The 21,997-nt window shown below is 35.6% G+C and overlaps 1 protein-coding gene across 1 annotated transcript; it reads left to right on the top strand.

The window, feature by feature from the left end:
* Positions 1 to 203: 203 nt before the first annotated feature.
* Positions 204 to 21,807, top strand: LOC141848379 (transcription initiation factor TFIID subunit 1). The gene is made up of 21 exons (XM_074736401.1): positions 204 to 777; positions 2,612 to 2,724; positions 2,989 to 3,051; positions 3,188 to 3,230; positions 4,333 to 4,590; positions 6,614 to 6,693; positions 7,040 to 7,205; positions 8,449 to 9,484; positions 10,552 to 10,754; positions 11,290 to 11,527; positions 11,713 to 12,049; positions 14,310 to 14,519; positions 14,630 to 14,722; positions 14,888 to 15,094; positions 15,763 to 15,969; positions 16,269 to 16,749; positions 18,056 to 18,204; positions 18,340 to 18,468; positions 19,632 to 19,700; positions 19,776 to 20,756; positions 21,178 to 21,807. The coding sequence occupies exons 1-21, from the start codon at positions 468 to 470 to the stop codon at positions 21,523 to 21,525; spliced, it is 5,721 nt and encodes a 1,906-aa protein (XP_074592502.1). The 5' UTR covers positions 204 to 467; the 3' UTR covers positions 21,526 to 21,807.
* Positions 21,808 to 21,997: the final 190 nt, after the last annotated feature.

The following is a 21,997-nucleotide window of genomic DNA, read 5'->3' as shown; positions in this document are numbered from 1 at the left end:
TTTTAAAAAATAATTAAAATTTGAAAATGACTAAATTAAAATTTTAAATTCACTTAGTTTAATCGATTTACTAAATGTTTGCTCACCCTCCATTTATCAACGGCCGCCCATCCTTCCGCCTGCGCTTTGCACTTCCCTACATTTAGCTACGGCCGCCGCCGACGCTGCCGACGCCGCCGCCCGGCCTTCTCATCTCTCTTTCTCCACCCCGATCTTCTTCCTTCCGAGGAGCGAATTCGTTCTTTGCATCTTCGATCTATCCGCCTCGACGTCGTGGGTCGTCGCTCCCACGCGTCGGTCGCCTTGGTAGCTAGCCCTATTGATTGATCCTCTTCAGGGTGGAGGTCTTGGAGATTTCGGACCAAGGGATTAAATGTGGGATTCGTTTTATTGTCGGAGGATTCCGACCTGTCTGTCGATCGATCCGGCATGACTTGGGAAATTAGGGTTTTGTGTGTTTCTTGAAGATGCCGAGGTGCTCGCAGCAACGGTCGCGTAAGCACTCGAGTGACCGGTCCGACTCCGAGGAGGGGGAGAGCCTCCGGGAGAGGATAACCAGAGAGGAGGAGACCGTGGGGAGTTCGGCATCCAGGGTTTCTTGGGATTCAGAGCCGGAGAAACGGAGATCCGTGCATGAGCATTCCGGGAAAGAGATTCTGTACAGTAGCAATGGAGACGCCTCGAGTGAGAAGAAGCGTAAAGCTAGAGAGGACAAGGGGGTGGTCGTTTCTGATCGGTGGAACGATGACAAGGAGAATGATGAAAAGTGGTCAAAAGGTGAGGATTTTGGTCAGCTGCAGTGTGATAGTTCCTGCAATAATTAAATTTACATGTATCAAACATATTCGTTGTTTTCCGTGTAACTAGTTAAGCAAGAACAAAATTCTATTATCATATTTATCTGGACAAACTGTATAGGTGGTAGAAGAGGTGTATTGATAGAGCATGTTTCTTGACACTCTAGTATTGTGGTCCTTGCCACATTTTCAAACGTTCTTATGATGGCAAGTACTATAGGATATGAGATGATGTTTACTAGTATTTGATGACTCATTGGAATGGAAGGTATCCAGTCCATACATTCAGATGAGACAAGGAATCAAACTATTGAAAAGATCAAAAGTGCTGAAATTTAGCTACACTGCTATAGAGATTTTTTTTTTCATTTAATTGTTTACTTTGGAAGACAAATACCCAATTTGAGTAATCTTAACTTAGCTTGGCCAGAAGCTTGTGTATGCACTCTTTATCTAGGTCTTACTAGTCCTGTTGGTTGTTGGTTTCTTGCCATCCTATGGAATTATAATAGCATGTAGTTATTGTTGGAGTGTTTTTCTTTCATGAATTTTGGGTCAAAACTGTTTCACATTGTATAATATATGGTTAAAACTACTATAATAGTGCTGGAACAAGGCTATTTTGGAATTAAAAAAATAGGATAGACGCACTTTTGATATTTCTCCAACACGGTGAACTCTTTTGATGATAACAAGAACAAATGACATCCTTTTAATTTTTGCACAAAATATCAACATTAAATTGAAATATTTATCCTTTAATTTGTTCCTTCTTGTTAAATTATTCCTTTAATTGGACAAACTGATGTGAGCAAATGAAATATAATAGTCAGTCCAGTCTTTTTTGTTGATAACTTGATAATAAAACCTAGTTCATGTTTTTTTTTTAATTGGTTGAATTCTCTTCTTCCATTGTTCGCTAGAAAACCATGCCATCAGGTCTCAAAGCTGAAAGCGGGCTTGCTTAGGTTTCCATTGTCATGGTAGCACCAACTTGCTCCTTTCCCACCATGCCTTATCTTGCACTTTCTTCTCCATGCGTGGGCACTTTGAGGTTCTTTGGCTCCCTTTGTCATCCCCAATACATTGCTTCACTCAAATATGATATACTTAATTGTTTTTCTATATGTTTCCATTTAGTTTTTTCCTCCTTTCTATGGCGTGTTATTCCCATATGTGCATGGTTAATGTATCTCTTAAGTCTTTGTACAATAGAAAGAGCAACCTTTGGTATTATGGGTTTTTTTCTTCAGAGAATTACTATGTTCTTATTTGGTTGAGTTATGACCAACTCCAGGAGAATTCCTTTGTCTATCTGGGCGGGTACCTGATTTGAATGAACTCTTAGGAGAGCTTGTTTGTTATGACCAACTCCAAAGTTTCTTTCAATGTGCCCTTTACCTTCCATTATCTTGATTTTTTTGGGGTAAATTCTATACAACACTCTGAAATGGTTTGGATGCTCATGCACTTTTTGCTGCACTGGTCCCATAGTTGATGTGCCTGATGGCTAATTATCTCATCTGGAGAGATTTCCAATTTAGTATTTTTTTAAAAAATATATATATTTATTCGTTCTAGGGTCAATAATAAATTGGTGATGTAAATGACTTGTCTGTCATTAGATTGTTGCACTCAACTATGGCTTCTTGTTTTCCAATTAAAAAAACAAAGGAAAATACAACAAAGTCCTTAAACATTGACAAGGAAGTCCTGGTGTGAAGTGTACTTAGCTTTCTTTAAATTGCTGTGACATCTTAGTAATACTATTTAATTATGGGAATCTTTCACTATTTTTTTCTCCTGATTCTTAGATGACGATGACGACGATGAATATGAGGAACTTGGTGAGCGGAACCAACTCCTGGGATTTATGTTTGGAAATGTTGATAATCTTGGTGATCTAGACGCTGACTATCTAGATGAGGTAATGCTATCCACTTCTGAGCCTTGTTTTTGGGGTTTGAATATCTAGAGAAGCTTTTAGTAACTTAAATGTGCTTTATCATATCCTTGGGCACATAATGTCTATCTATTGCGCTTTTCCTCTTCTATTGAACTTTTTCAGCACTATGGATTTTATGGCATACTTTAATATGCACAATTTTGTTGGATGGAGTTATTACCAAAAGCATAATAGTTGGTTTAAAGATGTCATATATGAAAAACATTTTTTTTTTACTTTCTTTAGGATGCAAAGGAGCATCTTTCTGCATTGGCTGACAAGCTTGGCTCATCTCTTACTGACATTGATGTGAGTTCCCTATACTATGTTACCAGTTGGAGATTGTTTATTGCGATCCTTTGCATGCATAATAGTTCTTTGTCATATATATATATATATATTTAATTTTGTTCTTTTAAATATTAATTTGTCTTATGTTCTGTAGTTGATTAAATCATCACCAGCACCATCTGTTTCTTCTGAGCAAGGTCAGTGTTTCTGAAGAAAATTAGCCTGTATATTCATTTTTTGTATGCAAATATTTTCACTATGATAATTTTAAGTATTATTGTTGACATTGTTTCTGATTTCGAGTTGATTTTCTGTAGTACTACATGATATAATTTTTTGTTGTTGTGCCTATAGTTTTCCTTCAGCAGAAATGCATGGTGAGAGAGTTGCATGTTGTCACCGCTAGCACCACCACCACCATCATGAAGATGTGTTTGTCCCAATTATTCATGCTTACCTATATGAATTGTACCACTCCATTGAGCTCTATGTAAACTAAAACACTAGTGATATTCAAGTCAACTGGAATTAATTTTTATTCAATTACCTAAATTTTTGGTTCCTCTCTATCCCTTACACTCACTATTCCAATAAAATTAAGATATATTGGGTGCCTTTGAACATGTCCATACCTCAGTACATTTTCTCTCATTTAGTCTTTTAATCAGCTGTTTGGGTACACCTAATTGCTTTCTTTATCCTTTCTAGTACTCTCGCATATCCATCTTAGATTTTTTATCCCCAAAATCCTAACACACTAATCCAAAAGTATGAAAGGTGATTTCATGGTCTTATAAAATTATTATTGTAACACAAGGGATACTTGAGACATGACAATCACTTAAGACTTTAGAAGTTCCTCTCTATTTTAACCATTGACTCTGTCTTGTTAATAATATCATGATGCATGCCTCCTTGTTGAGTAATAGGTCTAAGATATCTCAACTCTTATAAGAATTTATGCCCATCCATCGTATTTCCATGATTCTTTTCTTATTGTTGAAACTGAAATTTCAATTCTACTTAACTATGATCAAATATGTAGGCATTTTCCATCTTATTGTGACTTAGACACATGGTTTGTAGGTCCAATATAGGCATGCATACTGACATGAACTTATTGCTTTTATGTTTCAATTATTTGTTCCATCAAATCTGCACCCTTTGCTACTCATTAGGCAGAGGAAGTTTATCTAGGAAGATAATTAAAGGACAACTTTTCTTCTTACTGTAAAATACCAAACTGAAACTGGCGCCTTCAAGCAATTTGACCCGTATATTGTTTTGCAATGCTCTTAGATTATGATGAAAAGGCTGAAGACGCAATTGATTATGAAGATATTGATGAACAATATGATGGGCCAGAGGTTGAAGCCACCACAGAAGAAGACCTCTTGCTTCCAAAGAAAGAATTCCTCTCTTCGAGTTCATTATTGGTCTCTTTGGATCAAAAGAGCTCTGTATTTGATGAGGAAAATTATGATGAGGATGAAGAAATAGAAAAAGATAACGCGTTAGTTAACGATAACATTGAAAATGGAATATCCACTTCATCAGGTAATACTTCTTTGATTGTAATATTACTTCTTCCTAATTTCTAGCAGAGCTATTAGCCTTCTGGACAAAAATTCTTTTGCTTATATTTATGCTGTATAACTATGATTGTTGTGTGTTGTCATCTTACTTTGTGGAGCATATTAATTGAAGAATACACCAAGATATGTTAGGTCAATGCCACACAGTTATTTTGTCAATGTGAGGTAAAATGATTGTTTAGCAATGATAAGTTTCAAATAATAACCAATATTTTGAGTGACCTCTAGGATTGAATTTCTTTTTCAGGACATGGGAATATCTTGATTTGATTCCCTAACTGTCTTACACACATTGATAATATATACAGGGAGGAAGTGGAAACCACTTGTACAACACCACTAAAAAGTTTTCATAAAGAGTTAAAATTTTAGGCATATATATAGTATAATATACATACACAGCTTCATATTTGTTCTCTTATTCAATTAGTTCAAACTTGTTTATCAAATTAAAATTTTATAGCCAATTTTGTTTTGAAACTGCTTGATCTAGAATGTGAGCTCTTAAGTCGTGACTACAAAATCTCCCCTTCTCTCAAAATTGAAAATATAAATCTCCATCCCTCTTTGAATTTGTATCTTTATATGAGGAGATGATAAGAATTGAACCTGCTACTGAATTTTTTTTTCAAATGAATATCTTTCTGCCTTATCTCATCTATGGGGACCTTCTTTTGTTGGTAGCGATTATTGTTGACATAAAAATGGGTTCAGTTGACTTACTTCAGAGAGGACCCTGATCTGTATGAATCTTCCCATCCAAACACAAATACGGAAAAACTGGCTTTTTGAAAATTGATGTTAGTATTTGTTAATCTAGTGAAGAATATTCATATAAAATTTGCAGTTGGAGTAATTCATCTGCTACAGTTTAGTGGTACCCATGGTGGTTGCCCTTCGTCTTTTTTGTTGTTGTTTTGGTTGTATGATCTACTATTTTAACTTCTTAAACACACAAAATCTGCATCAACACCAATTGTCAATTGGAAGCCATGTTAACCTATTTGTGTTTTTGGTTCGTACCATGTTCTGATCAAAACAATACAACTTAGTGGAAGATGGGCATAATTGGAATTACGATGGTATACTAACTTTTGGCTGGCATAGTACTGCAGTAAGGCTATGTGAAGTGATGAAGACGAATAATATCTTTTTTTTTTTTCTTTTTCTTTATGCAACAAAGAAAGTTAGAACAGTTATGAATCAGGGGTGGTAGCATCAATGTAGTTTTGCTCCATCTTAAGATGACTGATGTTTCCTTAGGAAGAGGAATAACTCCTGGTGCTATTTCTCAACCATTGCTATTCTGTTTTAGATGCAGCCGTGATATCTCTGTACACTCTTTCAAGCTGACTTGTTCTCATGTATCTTCTTTGGTTCTTGTTTTTATTATTTTTCATTTCTGCTTACATTTTTTTAGAAAATTTCTTAAGTGGATGCCAATTATCTGGTCAATACTGATCTATATTGCAACTAAATCATTTTAGTTCATTCTACTTGTAGTTTTTAAAGCCTTATGGAGCACTTTGATGAGTATTGAGATCATTTCTTTGGACAACTGAATTGGAGATTAGTTCATGGAGCATCCTCCCTTTTTTCTTGTTATTGTTTTTGTAGTTGTAGGATTTGATGATGGCTTCTATATCATATTTTTTGAACTCAGATTCTTAATGATGGACTGGTTCATTAGTAATGGAGGGTGAGGCTCTCACCTTCTTGTTAGGACTGAGCTTATAATAGAATTGGACTAATTCTTGCTAGAACACTTGTTTGGTTCATGTGCTTACTGATATATCGATGTTCCGAAGATGATCTTGCTCCTAACTTGTGAACCCTTTCCTCTTTACACTGCTTAGACAAATAAGCAGGTACTTTTTGTACTAGATTCTGAATGCACCTACTCATAATGTTAATTTGTAGTTTTCTCTTTTATCAAATTTCACTTGTTATTTCAGCTTAGCATTCATGTTTGATTTCTGTGACAGCAATTCCTCCGGACAACAACTTGGCTTCTGCCATGTCTTCAGAGGAAGATGCTGATACTTTTGAATTGGATGATCTAGAGGTAGTTTGTCTGCAAATTAAGTTAACATCATTATTGCATCTTTCTTGTTTCCTTATCTCAGCTTGCTTCTTTAGTGATAGCTATGTCAAATATTGTCTATACTCATCAAAATAACAAAACAAAAATCTAGGTATCGCATACCAATAATATATCATATTCTGTAATGGAACAGCCCTTATTATACTTGTATTGAACTTGACGTTGTTATTTACATGTCAAATATAGTTCTCAAACTCTTATTAAACAAAATCTTGCAGTTTTTCTAATAAGGTCACCAAAAATCATGGTCACATTCTTATGGTGGTACTCATTATTTTTTATTCTACTTGTTTTTATGATTTCATAGGAACAACCTGCCGATGAACAAGAAAAGATAGGGTCTCGTGTTGATACATCCCTTCCAGTGCTATGTGTTGAGGATGGTATGGTGATCTTGAGGTTCTCTGAAATCTTTGGTATGCATGAAGCTGTAAGAAGACCAGAAAGAAAAAGTCATCAGAAACGCCCGATAGGTAAAAGATGTTGATTTTGTAATCTTCCATATTTCCCTTGTCTGCTGTCTGTTTGTTTCCTATGAAAATGAAGGGAAATTAAAAAGGAATTCTACACATCCTTTGTGGTTCTTATGGTTATGTTGTCAAGCATAGTTCAAATGGTCGATTTTATAGTAATGCATATCCATGTCATATGCTGACATAATTTGGATTGGCTTAAGAGAGTAGGTAGTTGAATGACAGTTGACAAGGGTGGAAAGGACATACATCTCAAGGAGCAGAAGTTGGAATCACAGTCAATACATGGTTGTATCAGTATGTTTTGGCCAAAACCATACAAACTGGTATTGTCAGACCTTGGTTATGACATTGGCTACACCTTAAATGAATTACCTTATAGCTTTTTCTACAACAGTGGAAAAAGATAATTCTCTCACTTTCAAGGAAACAATATTTTAGTTCGCCCGACTGTAGGTATGGTTTCTTTTCTTGCATTTTAAATACAGGGAAAATTTCATTTCACCCTCCAAGTTTTACTCGTTTTTTTTTTTCAAAATGCTCACCAGAGTTTTAATCTTGTCAAGTACCCCCTAGAGTTTTAAAAGTCTTGTCATTCTATCCCTAGCTACTGATACCTGTTAATTGACTTAATGCAATTATGGTAGTGTTTTCATCATTAATGAAATGAGACCACATGGTTACCATATCAAATAATTTAATAATGTTTTGAAGTTGGAGGGTACTATGATTTGCTTCTCAAGCTTTGGGACGGCAATTTGATGATTTTAAACACTCAGGGGTATTTTGAAAAAGCAAGCAAACCTCGGCGAGTGAAAGATATGATGTTCTTTTGTATTTTGATAGTTTTGAATACTATTTCAAGGAAGCCACTGTGAGTGTCTTGAAGTTTTGGTTAACTTTCTAATATTTGTATTAGTCTTGTGGATTTCTATACTGCTCCATGGACTTGTTATTATGCAGCAAAATTAATTTTATTATCTGAAAGCAAAATTCAGATGACTTGTTCTATGTACTTGTTTTCCTAACACATTCATCTCTGGCAATAGATGGTACTTGTACAGGTTTGAATTTGATATTTCATTACTTTGATGCACAAGTTGTTGAGATCAGCTTGACTCAACACACATGATTCTTGTTCTTGATGCCATCTATTTTTACTTTTGCAATAACTATTCCTTGGTAGTTTCAACCTGCAATCTTGAATGCCAAATCATTTTTATTGTCTACTAAATACTTGCAGAGCGTGTAAGAATGTTGGATGTTGCTGATTTTGTTGAAGAAGATGAGGAAGTCTTTTTGAGGAGCTCTTCTAAAGATTTAATTATTGCCAAGAATACTGATTCTACTCTTGTTGCCTTTGATGATATTGTGGAAGAAGTGTCTGACATAGCTCATGAGAAACTTGATGACACATATCTTTGTGCTCAGCCAATGAAGGATATTACAACGAATATGTTGGTTGGGCAAACTCCAGTACTTACAGATCTTTATCCTTTTGATCAACATGACTGGGAAAATAACATTATCTGGGGAAATTCTCCTGAAGCTAGCCATGACTGTTCAAATAACTGTATAGCATCTGAACCTGAAGTTGAGACAAACTATGTCACCGCTGAATCAGAAGGATTTTGGCAGAGAAATGCTGAAGCTGCTGAGAAGGATACTGATTTGCTGAAGGATCCTCTTTTAGTAGAGTCATTTGGTTCCAGAAGTTTTTCAATCTCAAGATATAATCAAACTTGTGATGTGACCTGCCTGCCGCAATCAAACGGTTCAAAATTGAATTCTAAAAGGGTTCTCTTGAGTTCTACAGAATCTGTGACTGATAAAAGGTCTGAGGATGCTAGCAAAGATGGTGTTTTGGGATGGCTGAACAGACTATCTTCACTCAATAAAGAATTCCTAGAGAGTTCTTGGGTAGACCATATCATCTGGGATTCTGATGAAAATATTCCGAAGCCCAAGCTTATCCTTGATCTTCAGGATGATCAAATGCTTTTTGAGATTTTGGATTACACTGTAAGTGATCAGTTATCTCATGCAGGTGCCATGATCATCAGCCGTCCTCAGTCTTCCATGGAAGACTCTCTCGATCTTCATATTCAAGCAATTACTACTGCTGGTCGATTTAACATCTCTAATGACAAATACTACTCAAATCGGAAAACATCTCAGCAAACAAAATCACATGCTAAAAAGCGTTCTGTAACAAGTATGAAAGTCATGCATTCTTTGCCTGCATTGAAGTTGCAAACCATGAAGCCCAAGTTGAGCAAGTAAGAAGATGCTTCTTCCTTTTGTTTGCACTGTTTCATGATTTTACCTAGACATATGTTATTTCTTGAAGTTGTTTAGATAGGTGTTTGATGTTGTTATTTTCTGATGGTATATCTGAATTACTAACGGAGGATAAATATGGCAGTTCTTATGCGGTGGTTTCCTTTGTATGTTTTATTAATGATAAACAATGTAGGATAATTGATTAAATACCACTGATTTATTTTTTATTTTGGAGCATGTGATTTGATCAATCTAATAAATATGATTGCATCAATGATTTATATACAGTTTATATGTTTATAGCTGCTTGCTTGATGCTTTATATAAAGTACTATATTATTTTATTTATTGGAGGTGGTTATAGCTCTGAAATTTGAAGCACCAATGCGTACCAATAAATTGAGCTACTAAATTGTAGTAATCTATCAAATTCATTAGTGATCACTTTGTTGCATTTTAGATTGATATTTTTTTTGCAGATTTCCATCCTTAGACAGGGTAATGAAGTTAAGAATGTCAATCCTACACATCTTTTAGCCTACTTTCTAGTTAAATTGTCGATTTCTTAAACTAATTCTTGTATATGTAAATGAGGTTAAGGACACTAAAAATCTCAGGCTAGAGATTTCTAACATAGTCACTCATCCACAAATGATGCATGTTCTTAGATGTTAATTTGACATCATAGATAGTTTCATTGGGAATTTACTTGCTTTCAATGTAGGAACTAGAAAACAATTGGATGTTCCATATGGACTGATTTTGATATTATTTACACTCATGCAGTTCTAACTTGTCTCCCAAATGGCTTTTATTTTCAATTGAATATATTATTGTTTCAAGCGTGACGTAATTTTTCTTACCAATACAATTGACCTTTCTTGTTATTAGCTGTGTTTTTCCTGCTGAAAATTTCTGTACAACAGGGATGTCTTATTTAAAATATGACAGTTTGTGCATCCAACTGGCTTTATGGTTCTTAGTAAATAATGCTTTAGACATGTTTTTTTATGCTAAACTGTAGCTTCATTCTTCTATACACTGAGATTTTACAGTTCTGCAGTAAGGATATCACAAATTTTCATAGGCCTAAAGCCTTATGGTATCCACATTACAATGAAGCTGCTGCTAAAGCACAAGGAGCACCTTGTTCTCAGGGGCCAATGAAGGTGGTTTTGATGAGCCTTGGAGGGAAAGCAATCAAACTTAATGTAAATGCAGAGGAAATGCTGCTATCTGTCAAATTGCGAGCATCAAAGAAATTTGGTTAGTTAATCTCTGTGTAGGCTTGATAAATTTGTAGCATATTTAAGTGACCTTTGCATTCCAGTAATGCTTCCTAGAGATATTCGGGATAAAACCAGCCAACAGGAATTAGATTAAGAGAAATGAAAGAACTAGTGGAAAGGTGATGGAAACTGGAAAAGGAAAGTGACCGCTGATTTGTTTGATGGCATATTTTGTAAAGGTGCCTGATATGTTGGCACTAGAAAAGATATTTTGTTTTGAAGAGTGCCCAAGCGAAGTTTGCATATAAAGGACATTATTAAAATTGTACATTAGTACTTGCCACAGATTTCTCATAACAACCTGCTGGGAACCTGGCATGTGCAAGCCATAACATATTTTAATCTGTTGTCCTGATGCTGTTCATTTCCCTTTTTGATTTCTCTTACTCTGTTATTTTCAACTATTTTTCTCAAAGTCTCTATTTGACCAAAAATCTCATTATTATTTTTTCTTGATGCTACATTGGATATGTAATTGGTTCTGAAATTAACTAAAGTTTTTCCCCTTCCAGATATCAAACCAACAGAAAAATTTAAGATACTTTATTCTGGAAGAGAGCTAGAAGATGATATGACTCTTGCTGCCCAAGGTATATGTCCGAATTCTATGCTTCATCTTGTGTGCACTAGGATACACTTGTGGTCAAAGGCGCAAAAGATGCCTGGAGAGAATAGACCTCTGAGGCCTCCTGGGGCATTCAAGAAAAAATCTGAGCTCTCTGTAAAGGATGGACATATCTTTCTTTTGGAGTAAGTGCTCCTTCAATCTATGACTAATTTATGCAATTCACTTCTAGTCTGTAGTTTTTGTACTCTGTTATTCCTATGCAGCATTTGTTTTACTGATAGCGGAACTGGCTATAATCCCATTTATCCATCTCTTGCCACTTAAATCAGTATTTGTGATGGTTTGCTTGGCATTCATCCTTATACAGATACTGTGAAGAAAGACCGTTGCTTTTGGGCAATGTTGGGATGGGTGCTAGGTTCTGCACATATTATCAGAAAACATCACCTGGTGATCAAACTGCCTCATCATTGCGAAATGGTAACAATGGCCTGGGAACTCTCCTCACTCTTGATCCTGCTGACAAATCTCCCTTTCTTGGCGATATTGGTCAGGGATACAGTCAGTCATGCCTGGAAACAAATATGTACCGTGCTCCTATATTTCCTCATAAATTGTCATCGACAGACTTTCTTTTGGTTCGCTCGGCAAAGGGAATGCTTTCTCTTAGACGGATAGACAAATTATATGTAGTTGGACAGCAAGTATGTTTTTTTGTTTTTTCTTTTCCAACAGTAGGTTTCTGGTTTTGTTTACTTTTTAATGAAACTGTTCAATTTTGTTCTATCTCGTCATATTATTTTGATGATTACTCATAAAGTGTCAAATATTAAACCTTGGTAGGCTGAAGCCAAAACCAAATTACTGTCAGTAGATAGAACTTGAGCAAAAAATAAAGTTTAGAGGATATTAAAGGTAGTAAAGATGTTCATGTACGAAGAAAATAATGTCATCTCCATTTTTTTAATAGAAAAATGATTTCTCTATTTAAAATTTCTTGGTAGTGCAGGCCTCAACCAAACTTTATTTTTTCATAAATCTGATTGAGATTATTTGGCATGAATTATGTTCCAATTAAATTAATTCTGTGGTTTGAGTTACCTTCAATAATGTATACATATATTTATTTATTTTGGTTTAAAGGGGTTCCCATTTAATTGTGCTCATGCTTTAAGAATTTCATTTGCGTGTATATCATTATATTAGGACTTAAAAACAGAAACTACTATCTCCTGGTTCAGGCTGTTATGCCAAAAATGTTTATTGGCCACAAAAAATCTCAAAGACTAGCACTTCATTTTTTTTGCTATATAAAGCATTTTCACTACAATGATCAAACCTTTATTGCAATCTGATGCATTTGTTTAACTCAATTAGAACACTTGAGCTTTAATGGTCTTTAAATTCAATTGAATGGTGAATTAAATTAATCAACAACAACAACACCACCAACACCAACACCAACACCAACCAAGCCTTATCCCATTAGGTGGAGTCGGTGGTAAATTAAATTAATCGTAGTGAATTTTATCACACATAAATTACTTTGCTTCTTTTTCACCCTGAGGACTATTGCAGAGTTATTATATCATCCGCCTTGTTACAGGTGTGCCGAGATTGAGTCTATCGACCACGTTGTCATTTTGATGTGACAATTCAACATTTTGTAAATATAAGAAATTGATTCCATTTTTTTTGTAGGCACCTAAAATTAAAAATGAAATTTATGCAATACAAAAATATATTTCTTGAACAACAAATCTACAATTTGTTATGTAAATAAGTCACATAAATCTGCACATGTATAGACCTAGACATAGCTAGCAGTCTTGAGACCGTCGGTTTCCCAATTGATGACTCTCTCTAATTGTTTCCACGGATTCCATTTGATCAATCTTTTCTATAGGCATCCATGCAATTTGCCATTTTTATAGCAAGTTGGCAACACAAGATGGGCCATGCTTTGCGATCTAAGGAGAGTTGCACTACCATGACATCTTGAAAGCCTCACTTTAGAATTCCTACATTTGGCCACCACTTGAACTTTGCCCAATAATTACCATCACCAAGTCAAAAGCCATTGTCCCATCTGGCATGGTACCAAGCTTTTGATGCATCATTTTTCTCAGTTTGAATGTCAAACTCGAGCATATTATTGTTTCACATAATAGGACGTTGTGGTTGCTTCTTGAGCAGACATCATCATCTCACCTCCCTTGTTCCTTACTTAAATTGGCTTTGAAGTGGAATGGACTAGCAACGGTTCTCAACAATCTTGTGGTCGGTGTCAGTTTCACTTTTTGCATGAAGGAAGGTAGGGTAATGACTAGTACTAGAAAATTTGAGATTATATATAGACCTGTAATTGAACCTAAGTTTGTGAGAAAACTTGATAGCTTGGTAAAAGATTGTTTGTTTATTCAAATACGTATAAGTATAAAAAATAAACAAGCTTGAACATATTTTAAACTTAATGAGATAAGAATTTATGAGCTCAACTCATTAACACATTTCTCTACGAGCTTATGGGCTTGTTTACTGATACATCTATGAAATGAATTTGTAATACGTTATTATATTGTTGGGTGTTTTACAAATTATGAGAGGTTCTAAATTATCTCCCATAATCGTTGCAAGTTATATCACAAAGATTTTCTTCAACTCCAGATGTATGGAAAATTATGATGCAAATTGTATGATGGCTTGTATTTGGGAAAAAGATGGGATCAATGTGAAATGAGCATTGACAAATATTTGAAATCAGGGTTTATGTATTTCTGCAGTTCTCTTTGTTTATTGCTATTTTTCTGTCACGATGTTTTCTCTGTTAAAATTTCATATTAGCTATCAAATAGTGTGCCCAAGATATTAGGACAAGAAAATGAATTATTTTTTTTTGAATCCTTCATTTCTTCTGGTTTGTTTCAACTGGATTCACAAAGTCCAACATTTGTTTCTCTTCAGGAACCTCATATGGAAGTGATGTCCCCAGGAACAAAAAATGTTCAGACATATCTTGTTAATAGGATGCTAGTACACATATACAGGGAATTTCATGCAAAAGAGAGGCCTGGCATCCCCCCTTATATTCGAGCTGATGAATTGTCAGGTCAGTTCCCAGGCCTGACAGATGCGTTTGTGCGAAAAAGGTTGAAACATTGTGCTGATTTAAAGGTTAGTAGCAATGTCAGAAACTGAATCTGGAGTTGTTTCTATCTAGTCGTGTTCAATATTGGTTTTACCAAAGTTGTGACGTTGCTAAATTTCACGATCACCTTTTCCAGAAAGGATTTAATGGGGAGTTGCTTTGGGTGAAGAAGAGTGATTTTCGCATTCCATCAGAGGAAGAGCTGAGGAGGATGGTGTCACCTGAGAATGTGAGTTTGCTTGCATGCTTCTCTATTTAGTACTATATCTTTGTCAAAGATCACTTGGTTTAGTATGTCTTTGTCTTTAACCTTTTCCCATTGTGATGGTAGGTTTATTCACATGTTAGCTGACCTTTGTATTTATATGATACTATTTTACTGCATAACTTCCAGGTTTGCTCGTATGAAAGTATGCAAGCTGGTCTTTGTCGCCTTAAGCAATTGGGTATTAGTAGGCTCACTCACCCTGTTGGCCTTTCTTCGGCAATGAATCAACTTCCTGATGAAGCTATTGCTCTAGCTGCCGCATCACACATTGAGAGGGAATTGCAGATAACCTCATGGAATCTTACAAGCAACTTTGTTGCATGCACAAATCAGGTTTGCCTTTCTTTAACATGGATCCATGCTGTGAACATAAAATAAGATGACACATTTGCTCTACCTCAAATAATTGGGAAATAGGTAATAATATTGTTGTTCTACTCCATATATTGATTACTGGGATTACCGAGGCAAATAGATTTATCTCACAATTTGTTTCCTTCAAATATCTTATATGACAAATACATAGTCTTGATTGGAACAACCATAATCCATTTTGTGTAGCTCTGTATCACCAATATCATACTATCTAGGCCCTTTTTGATTTTTTTCTAATTATGATACAGAAACTGTACAGACACAATTAGCACTTGTTTCTGTCCATATAAGCTAACTGGTAATGTCTGTTGGCTTCCTGATGTGCATCTTTTTAAAGTGAGTTTGATATCAAAATATTGTAGTATGGTTTTTGCTGTCTTTTGGTGCCAGCTACACTGACTATTTTTTCACCAAGTTTGGACTAATCTATATCTTTAAAAACTTTGCTAAATGTGATTATTGTAGGTAGTCATGATTGCTATACTGAAGAGTCTGCTTTGATCCAAATATTCTGGATGACTGATCCCAAATTTTACCTCTAAACAAGAATATTCACTGTTTGGATTATTCTTTACTATGTTATATTCTGGAATCACATTTTCTTAATTTTGTTGATTTCTTATTAGGACCGAGAAAATATCGAGCGGTTGGAAATTACTGGTGTTGGGGATCCTTCTGGCCGGGGGCTTGGATTTAGCTATGTGCGTGTGACACCAAAGGCTCCTATTTCTTCTGCAATCTCTAAGAAAAAGGCTGCTGCTGCTCGAGGAAGTTCAACAGTGACTGGGACTGATGCTGATCTTCGTAGACTGAGCATGGATGCAGCACGTGAGGTATTTTCCCCATATATCTGAATTCTGTAGCATTGTTTTTTCTTACTAGTTATGACTATGTGAGTCCTTGCACAACAGGATCTTTGGTTGTTATAAGACGTGCAACTTCTGGTAGTTGCTAATCACCAAAGGATGATTGTTAAAATACAACTTTGTTTTTTAATGGGAATATTGGTTGTTCTGTTCTTAAAGAAATTTGCTGCTACTTAGTTATCTGCCATTCATCTTATTGTTACTTAGTTATCTGCCATTCATCTTATTGTTTTAGACCTCTTTCTAATTTTTTATTCCATTTGTAGATCCTCTTAAAATTCAATGTCCCTGAAGAGCAAATTGATAAGCTAACTAGGTGGCATCGAATTGCTATGGTACGGAAACTATCTAGCGAGCAAGCAGCTGCAGGAGTCAAAGTAGATGCTACAACACTGAATAAATTTGCCCGTGGACAGAGAATGTCTTTTCTTCAGCTACAGCAGCAAACTAGAGAAAAATGTCAGGAAATTTGGGACCGACAAGTTCAAAGCCTATCTGCTGCTGATGGCGATGAAAATGACAGTGATTCTGAAGCAAATAGTGATCTAGATTCATTTGCTGGGGACCTTGAGAATTTGCTGGATGCCGAGGAATGTGAGGAAGAGGATGATGGTAACACCGACATGAGAGAAAAAGCAGATGGGGTTAAGGGTCTCAAAATGCGAAAGTGTCAACCTCAAAGCCAAACAGAAGAAGAAATTGAAGATGACAAAGCTGAAGCAGCTATGATACACAGACTGCTTGAAGGTAAGAACAAGATGATTGGCTGGGAAGTAAAATGTTGCTCATAACAGTGCTGACCATTTGACCGCAGTCCTTGCATGACAGCCTTCTACTTCTTGTTCAGTCAATATAAGTTGACATATTGTTTCTTGTGCTAAACCTGGCTTATGACTAGTCTTGTTTAACATGAAGATAGATAGTTCTTTTTAGTTAACTTGAAATCTATGGAATGATCACTGAAGTGGAATGTACTCGTGATAATAATAGGATGTAATTTAAGGACTGGACATGTACTAGGTCACTTTCTAATCTAGTTTCCCATGGTTGTGGGTGGCTATTTATTGCAAGATGCAATCGGTAGGGAGCTTGGGTCCATGGTGTTTAACATTATTGTTTGGCCATTCTTTGTTGGTACAATTAGTTTCATCATGCTGGAACCACCAGAGGAGGAGGTTATTTGTTGCCGTATACTACATGTGATGAATTAGTAGCTTAAGGTGGATCAATGTTGACTTTTTCAATCCCTTTTTGTAATGTACAATGTAGATTTTTTTTCTCCTTAGGAAGGTAGACTCCCACACCACATATTAATCCTAAAGTGACCTTAGTAGATCATTGGAAACTGAGGTGCTTAGAAAGTCATGCTAACCTTGTATTATATTGGAGCAAAGCAAATGGAATCTATTCTTACCAGAAGAAGAACCCATTCAATATACAGTCTAACAAACTTTCCTCAGAACTGACAGGGCACTTCAGCTTCTTCTTTAACTCTTTCTATAGAGTCTTCCTCAGAATTTTGATCACAATATTTCCTAGTTTCCCCTTTTGCAGAATGTCGCCAACATTTCAAATATGAGTTGAAGTTCTATTTTGATCACTATATTTGAGTGTTGCTTGAGATGATTACTGAGGAGGATAAAACAAAATTGACATGAGGATAAGTATTGTCTGTTGGAGGACTGATGGTGGTAACTTGAACAGCACACGCCAGTTTATAGAAGCCTGAAGATGCTGTCATTTACATTTATATTTTTAGTGGCAGCTAAAATGCATCCCAATGTATGTGTGGTTTAAACCAACAATTGAACATGCATAAAAGGATTTATGGAACACTAAATGCTATGTTTTTGCTACAATGTTATATTCCCGTGATGAACAATTATAGGCATTTGTGCTGTATATCTGACCAATTCTTACATTGAACCGCATATCTAATCTTTATTTTTTGATTGATGGGATTGAAATACTCTCAGGCATTGATGACTAAAGCTCGACACACAAGTGCGAGTGTTTTTCTAATACCTGATGTAGTTATGTCACTTATGTGCAGATGATGGAGATGAAATAAAAAGGAAAAAAAAGAAATTTATTGGAATGGATGGTGGTTCAGATTTAGTTCTGGAGCATGCTGATTCCAAGAAAACAAGCACTGCTGACAGCTTGTTTATTTCCAAAGACACATTAAAAGAATCTAAAGAGGTACTTATTGGATGACACAATCTCATTGCATACTTATTACCACATTGGACTGGACAAATATTCATGGGATACTGTGATTTAGTGTAATTTTGGCTGTATTACTAATCCACTGGGATATAAATTGGCATAATGCAGGTTGAGAAACTTCATAGTAAAAAAAAGATTTCTGCCAAATTAAAACCCAAAAAGGGTAATGAGGTTAGCGAGGATGTATCAACTGGACTAGTAAAAAGAAAAGGTCCTGCAGCAAAAGATGGGATGAAGGTAGTAAGCATTAACTTGGCATGCAGGGTATCTCTTGGGTATATTGATTGTTTAAGTTCCATTTTTAGCTTTCATAATATCTTAACTTAGCATAAAGATCTCATCTACATGTTTCAATTATTTTGGTTAAGAAATCCTATCAAGCACTTTCATAAGCCATGTTAGATGATGCTTTCTTTCAATGGTGGAATAAGATCTAAGTTGTCAGGGTCAAATAGTTGGGACTGATGGCTTCTTGCCATCGTTGTTAGATGATATTCCTTTGTATATTTTTAAGCTTGAGACACAATAGCGATTGGGGAATCTTTTTTTTTTTTAATTTTGGTTTCATTTTGCTAGAATTAGAAATGAGAAGAAAAAGGGGTTTCTCATCAAATTAATCATTAAACTAAAATTGAGTTTTTAGAAATTCCTTCCAATTCCTCTAAAATCAATTCCTCTAAAAACTACTCATGACCTTTTTAAAAGTAAAGTCTACTTTTAAGAGCTCAAAAAACAATCTCAATCGCCAAATTGGTTGTCCGTTGAACTTTTTGTTTCTTCCTTTCTTTGCTTATCCATTTTTTAAATTAATTTCCATCTGCACTGTATGAGCCAAAGCAACTTCTGTTTGCAACCTTATTACATATCACATTCAAGTATGCCTGTATTTAGACTTACTTTTGTACTTTGCATACTGAAGCAAAATGCTTTCTTGTTTACCGCCAATATGATAAAGGAAATATTCATGTATATTAATATGAGAGTACACAAATGATGATTACTGGGCAATTTTATATGGCATTAATAGTAGCCTGAAGTAGTTGCTTAGTGCACACTGAATTTTCTAGAACTAACCATTTATTCCAATCCTTAATGATTTTATTAGGCAAAAGAAGATTTTCCATGTCTGCATGTTCTCATTCTTAACAAATCGCAGACCTATTCTTTAGCTTTATGGATTTTTATCCATGTATTTTCTCTTAGCTTATATATTCCTGACACTTGAACAAATTGCATGACAATGCTAAAAGTCAGTTCTTATACTACCCCAAGGTAGATGCTAGTTCCTAATAAATTCATGGATAATTTATCTAAGGCACCCTAGCAAATCTTAGTTGCATATTGTGACTTTATTCAAACATCATAACTGACATATTTCCTGCTATGCATTGCTGAATCAGGTTCTCAAGGAAAAGAAACCAAGTGATAAACCAGTGAGAGAGAGTTTTGTTTGTGGTGCCTGTGGTCAGGTGTGTGCATGATTGATAATTGTGATTTGTGTGATATAGCTATCATTTTAATCACTGATGGTTCTGTGTAAGCAGCTTGGGCACATGCGTACCAACAAGAACTGCCCGAAATATGGAGAAGAACCAGAAACTTCAGAACTAGAAAGTAATTCTGCTAAACCTAGTCATTCAGACATCGCAACTCGGTTTCAAGCAAAAACAGCAGGCAAAAAGATGACTTTCAAAGTCAGCGAGGGAGATGCACCAGAAACCATAGAGAAAGGTGCACTAAAGATGCAAGGAAAAGTTATCCCAGTAAAGTTCAAGTGCGGCCCTGGCGACAAGCCATCAGGGAAAAACTTAGCCGAGGCTAATTCTTTTAAGAAACAAAGCACAGAAGTGCATGCTGAAACTAAATCATCATTGAAGATCAATAAGATAATAATATCTAATAAAGTAAAGGTTGAGGATGCTCATCAGGAAAAGCTGAGGCCTTCTGTAGTAATACGGCCGCCTGTTGACACAGAGAAAGATCCACCTCGAAAGAAAATAATTATTAAACAGCCAAAAGTCACAATTGCAGAGCCCTCCAAACATGAATTTGATACTGAAATGGATTATGACTATAGAAAGACCAAAAAAATTGCTGAATTAGCAAGTTTTGATAGACAAAGAAGGCCAGAGAATCAATGGTTTGCTGAAGAGACAAGTAAGAGATATCAAAGTTTTGGCAAGAGATCATTGGAAGAGGCAGATAAAAGGAGAAGTAAAGAGAGCATGATAGAAGAGAAATCTAGGAGGCGAATAGAGGAGGAAATAGCACATGAAGAGCGGCAGCGACGGCTGGAGTCTAGAAGGTATGAAGAGGAAATTAGAATGGAAGAATTAAGGAAGGCAAAGAAGAAGAAGAAGAAAAAGGCAAAACCAGATTTCAGAGATGAATATTTATTGGAGTCTCGGCCATACAAAAATGATAGAAGGTTGCCTGAAAGGGATCGAGCAGCAAAGAGGAGGGCTATTGTAGAATCAGGACAGATGGAGTATGCACCAATAGCTAAACGCCGTAGAGGAGGCGAGGTAATCAAGCAATTAACTGGCATTAAGATGCATAGTCTCATCACCTGCATACTTTTGACAACATGGAATTTTATTATTCGTGTTTGTTTGTCAAGATTTGAGAAAATGCCATTCCTTGTTCAATTCATTTCTATCTACCTGCTAAAATGGTATTGCGAAATCATATCAATAGAATTTTTATAGATATAATATATAAATATTTATTTCTCAGTAAGCATTTCTGTTAGAATCTTAGAGACTTGCAATTTAATGGAATTGTGCATGTCCATGTTGACCTTGTTAACCAATCCAGGGACACCTACAGTCCATTTTATTCTTGTCTAAATCAATTTTTTTATAACAATAAACAATTGGATGCAACTGTACTATTTGAATTATCATCCTTTGTATGCACAAAAATTTAACTCCTTTTTTCTTGCAGGTGGAACTTGCAAATATATTGGAGAGCATTGTTGAAAATCTGAAAGATAAGATTGAAATATCGTACCTATTCCTCAAACCTGTGACAAAGAAAGAAGCTCCTGACTATCTGGACATCATTGATCATCCTATGGACCTATCCACAATAAGAGGCAAGGTCAGAAACTTGGAGTACAAATCCAGGGAGGATTTCAGGCATGATGTGTGGCAAATAACTTTCAATGCACACCTTTACAATGAGGGACGAAATCCAACCATTCCTCCACTGGCCGATGACCTTCTGGAGTTGTGCGACGACTTATTGCTTCAAAGGCACGAGGAATTAAGTGAGGCCGAAGAGGCACTGTAGATCAGGAAGGCACAACAAGATTCGTTCTGTAATTTGAATAACCAAAAGTTTAGTGTAGTTTAGTCGCATGTAATTTAGCTAGTCCTTTAATTATAAGTTGCTCCTTGATCAGATGATGGAGGCATTGTTTTGTTTATTTGGTGTACAAAGTCTTCCAAGTCATGATTGTAACCCATGAAAAGAGAGTAGTTGTAACATTAGAAATGTTGAATAGATCTCCATTATTTACTAAAAACACACAATTGATCGATTGCCAGCAAAGTTGATGTAAGACATTGAACAAAACTGTATCAATTTAATTGTAGGCACTGGTGTTAAGTGCACTCGAAGTGTTTCTGTTCTTGGCTTCCATTGTTTTCTGAGATTTTATTTTGTTTGCTGTGTTTTTATGCACGACAAACATACTTCAATTGCAAATACCTGAAATTTTTGAATGAAATTGAAAAAAAAAACTTGAAATTTTTGGATATTG

The sequence above is a fragment of the Curcuma longa genome, chromosome 17 (genome assembly GCF_044706935.1).
Source record: "Curcuma longa cultivar G26 ecotype Majalengka, Jawa Barat chromosome 17, ITB_CL_G26_1.1, whole genome shotgun sequence".
Taxonomy (NCBI): Eukaryota; Viridiplantae; Streptophyta; class Magnoliopsida; order Zingiberales; family Zingiberaceae; genus Curcuma; species Curcuma longa.
This window is presented reverse-complemented; position numbering and strand designations above follow the sequence as displayed.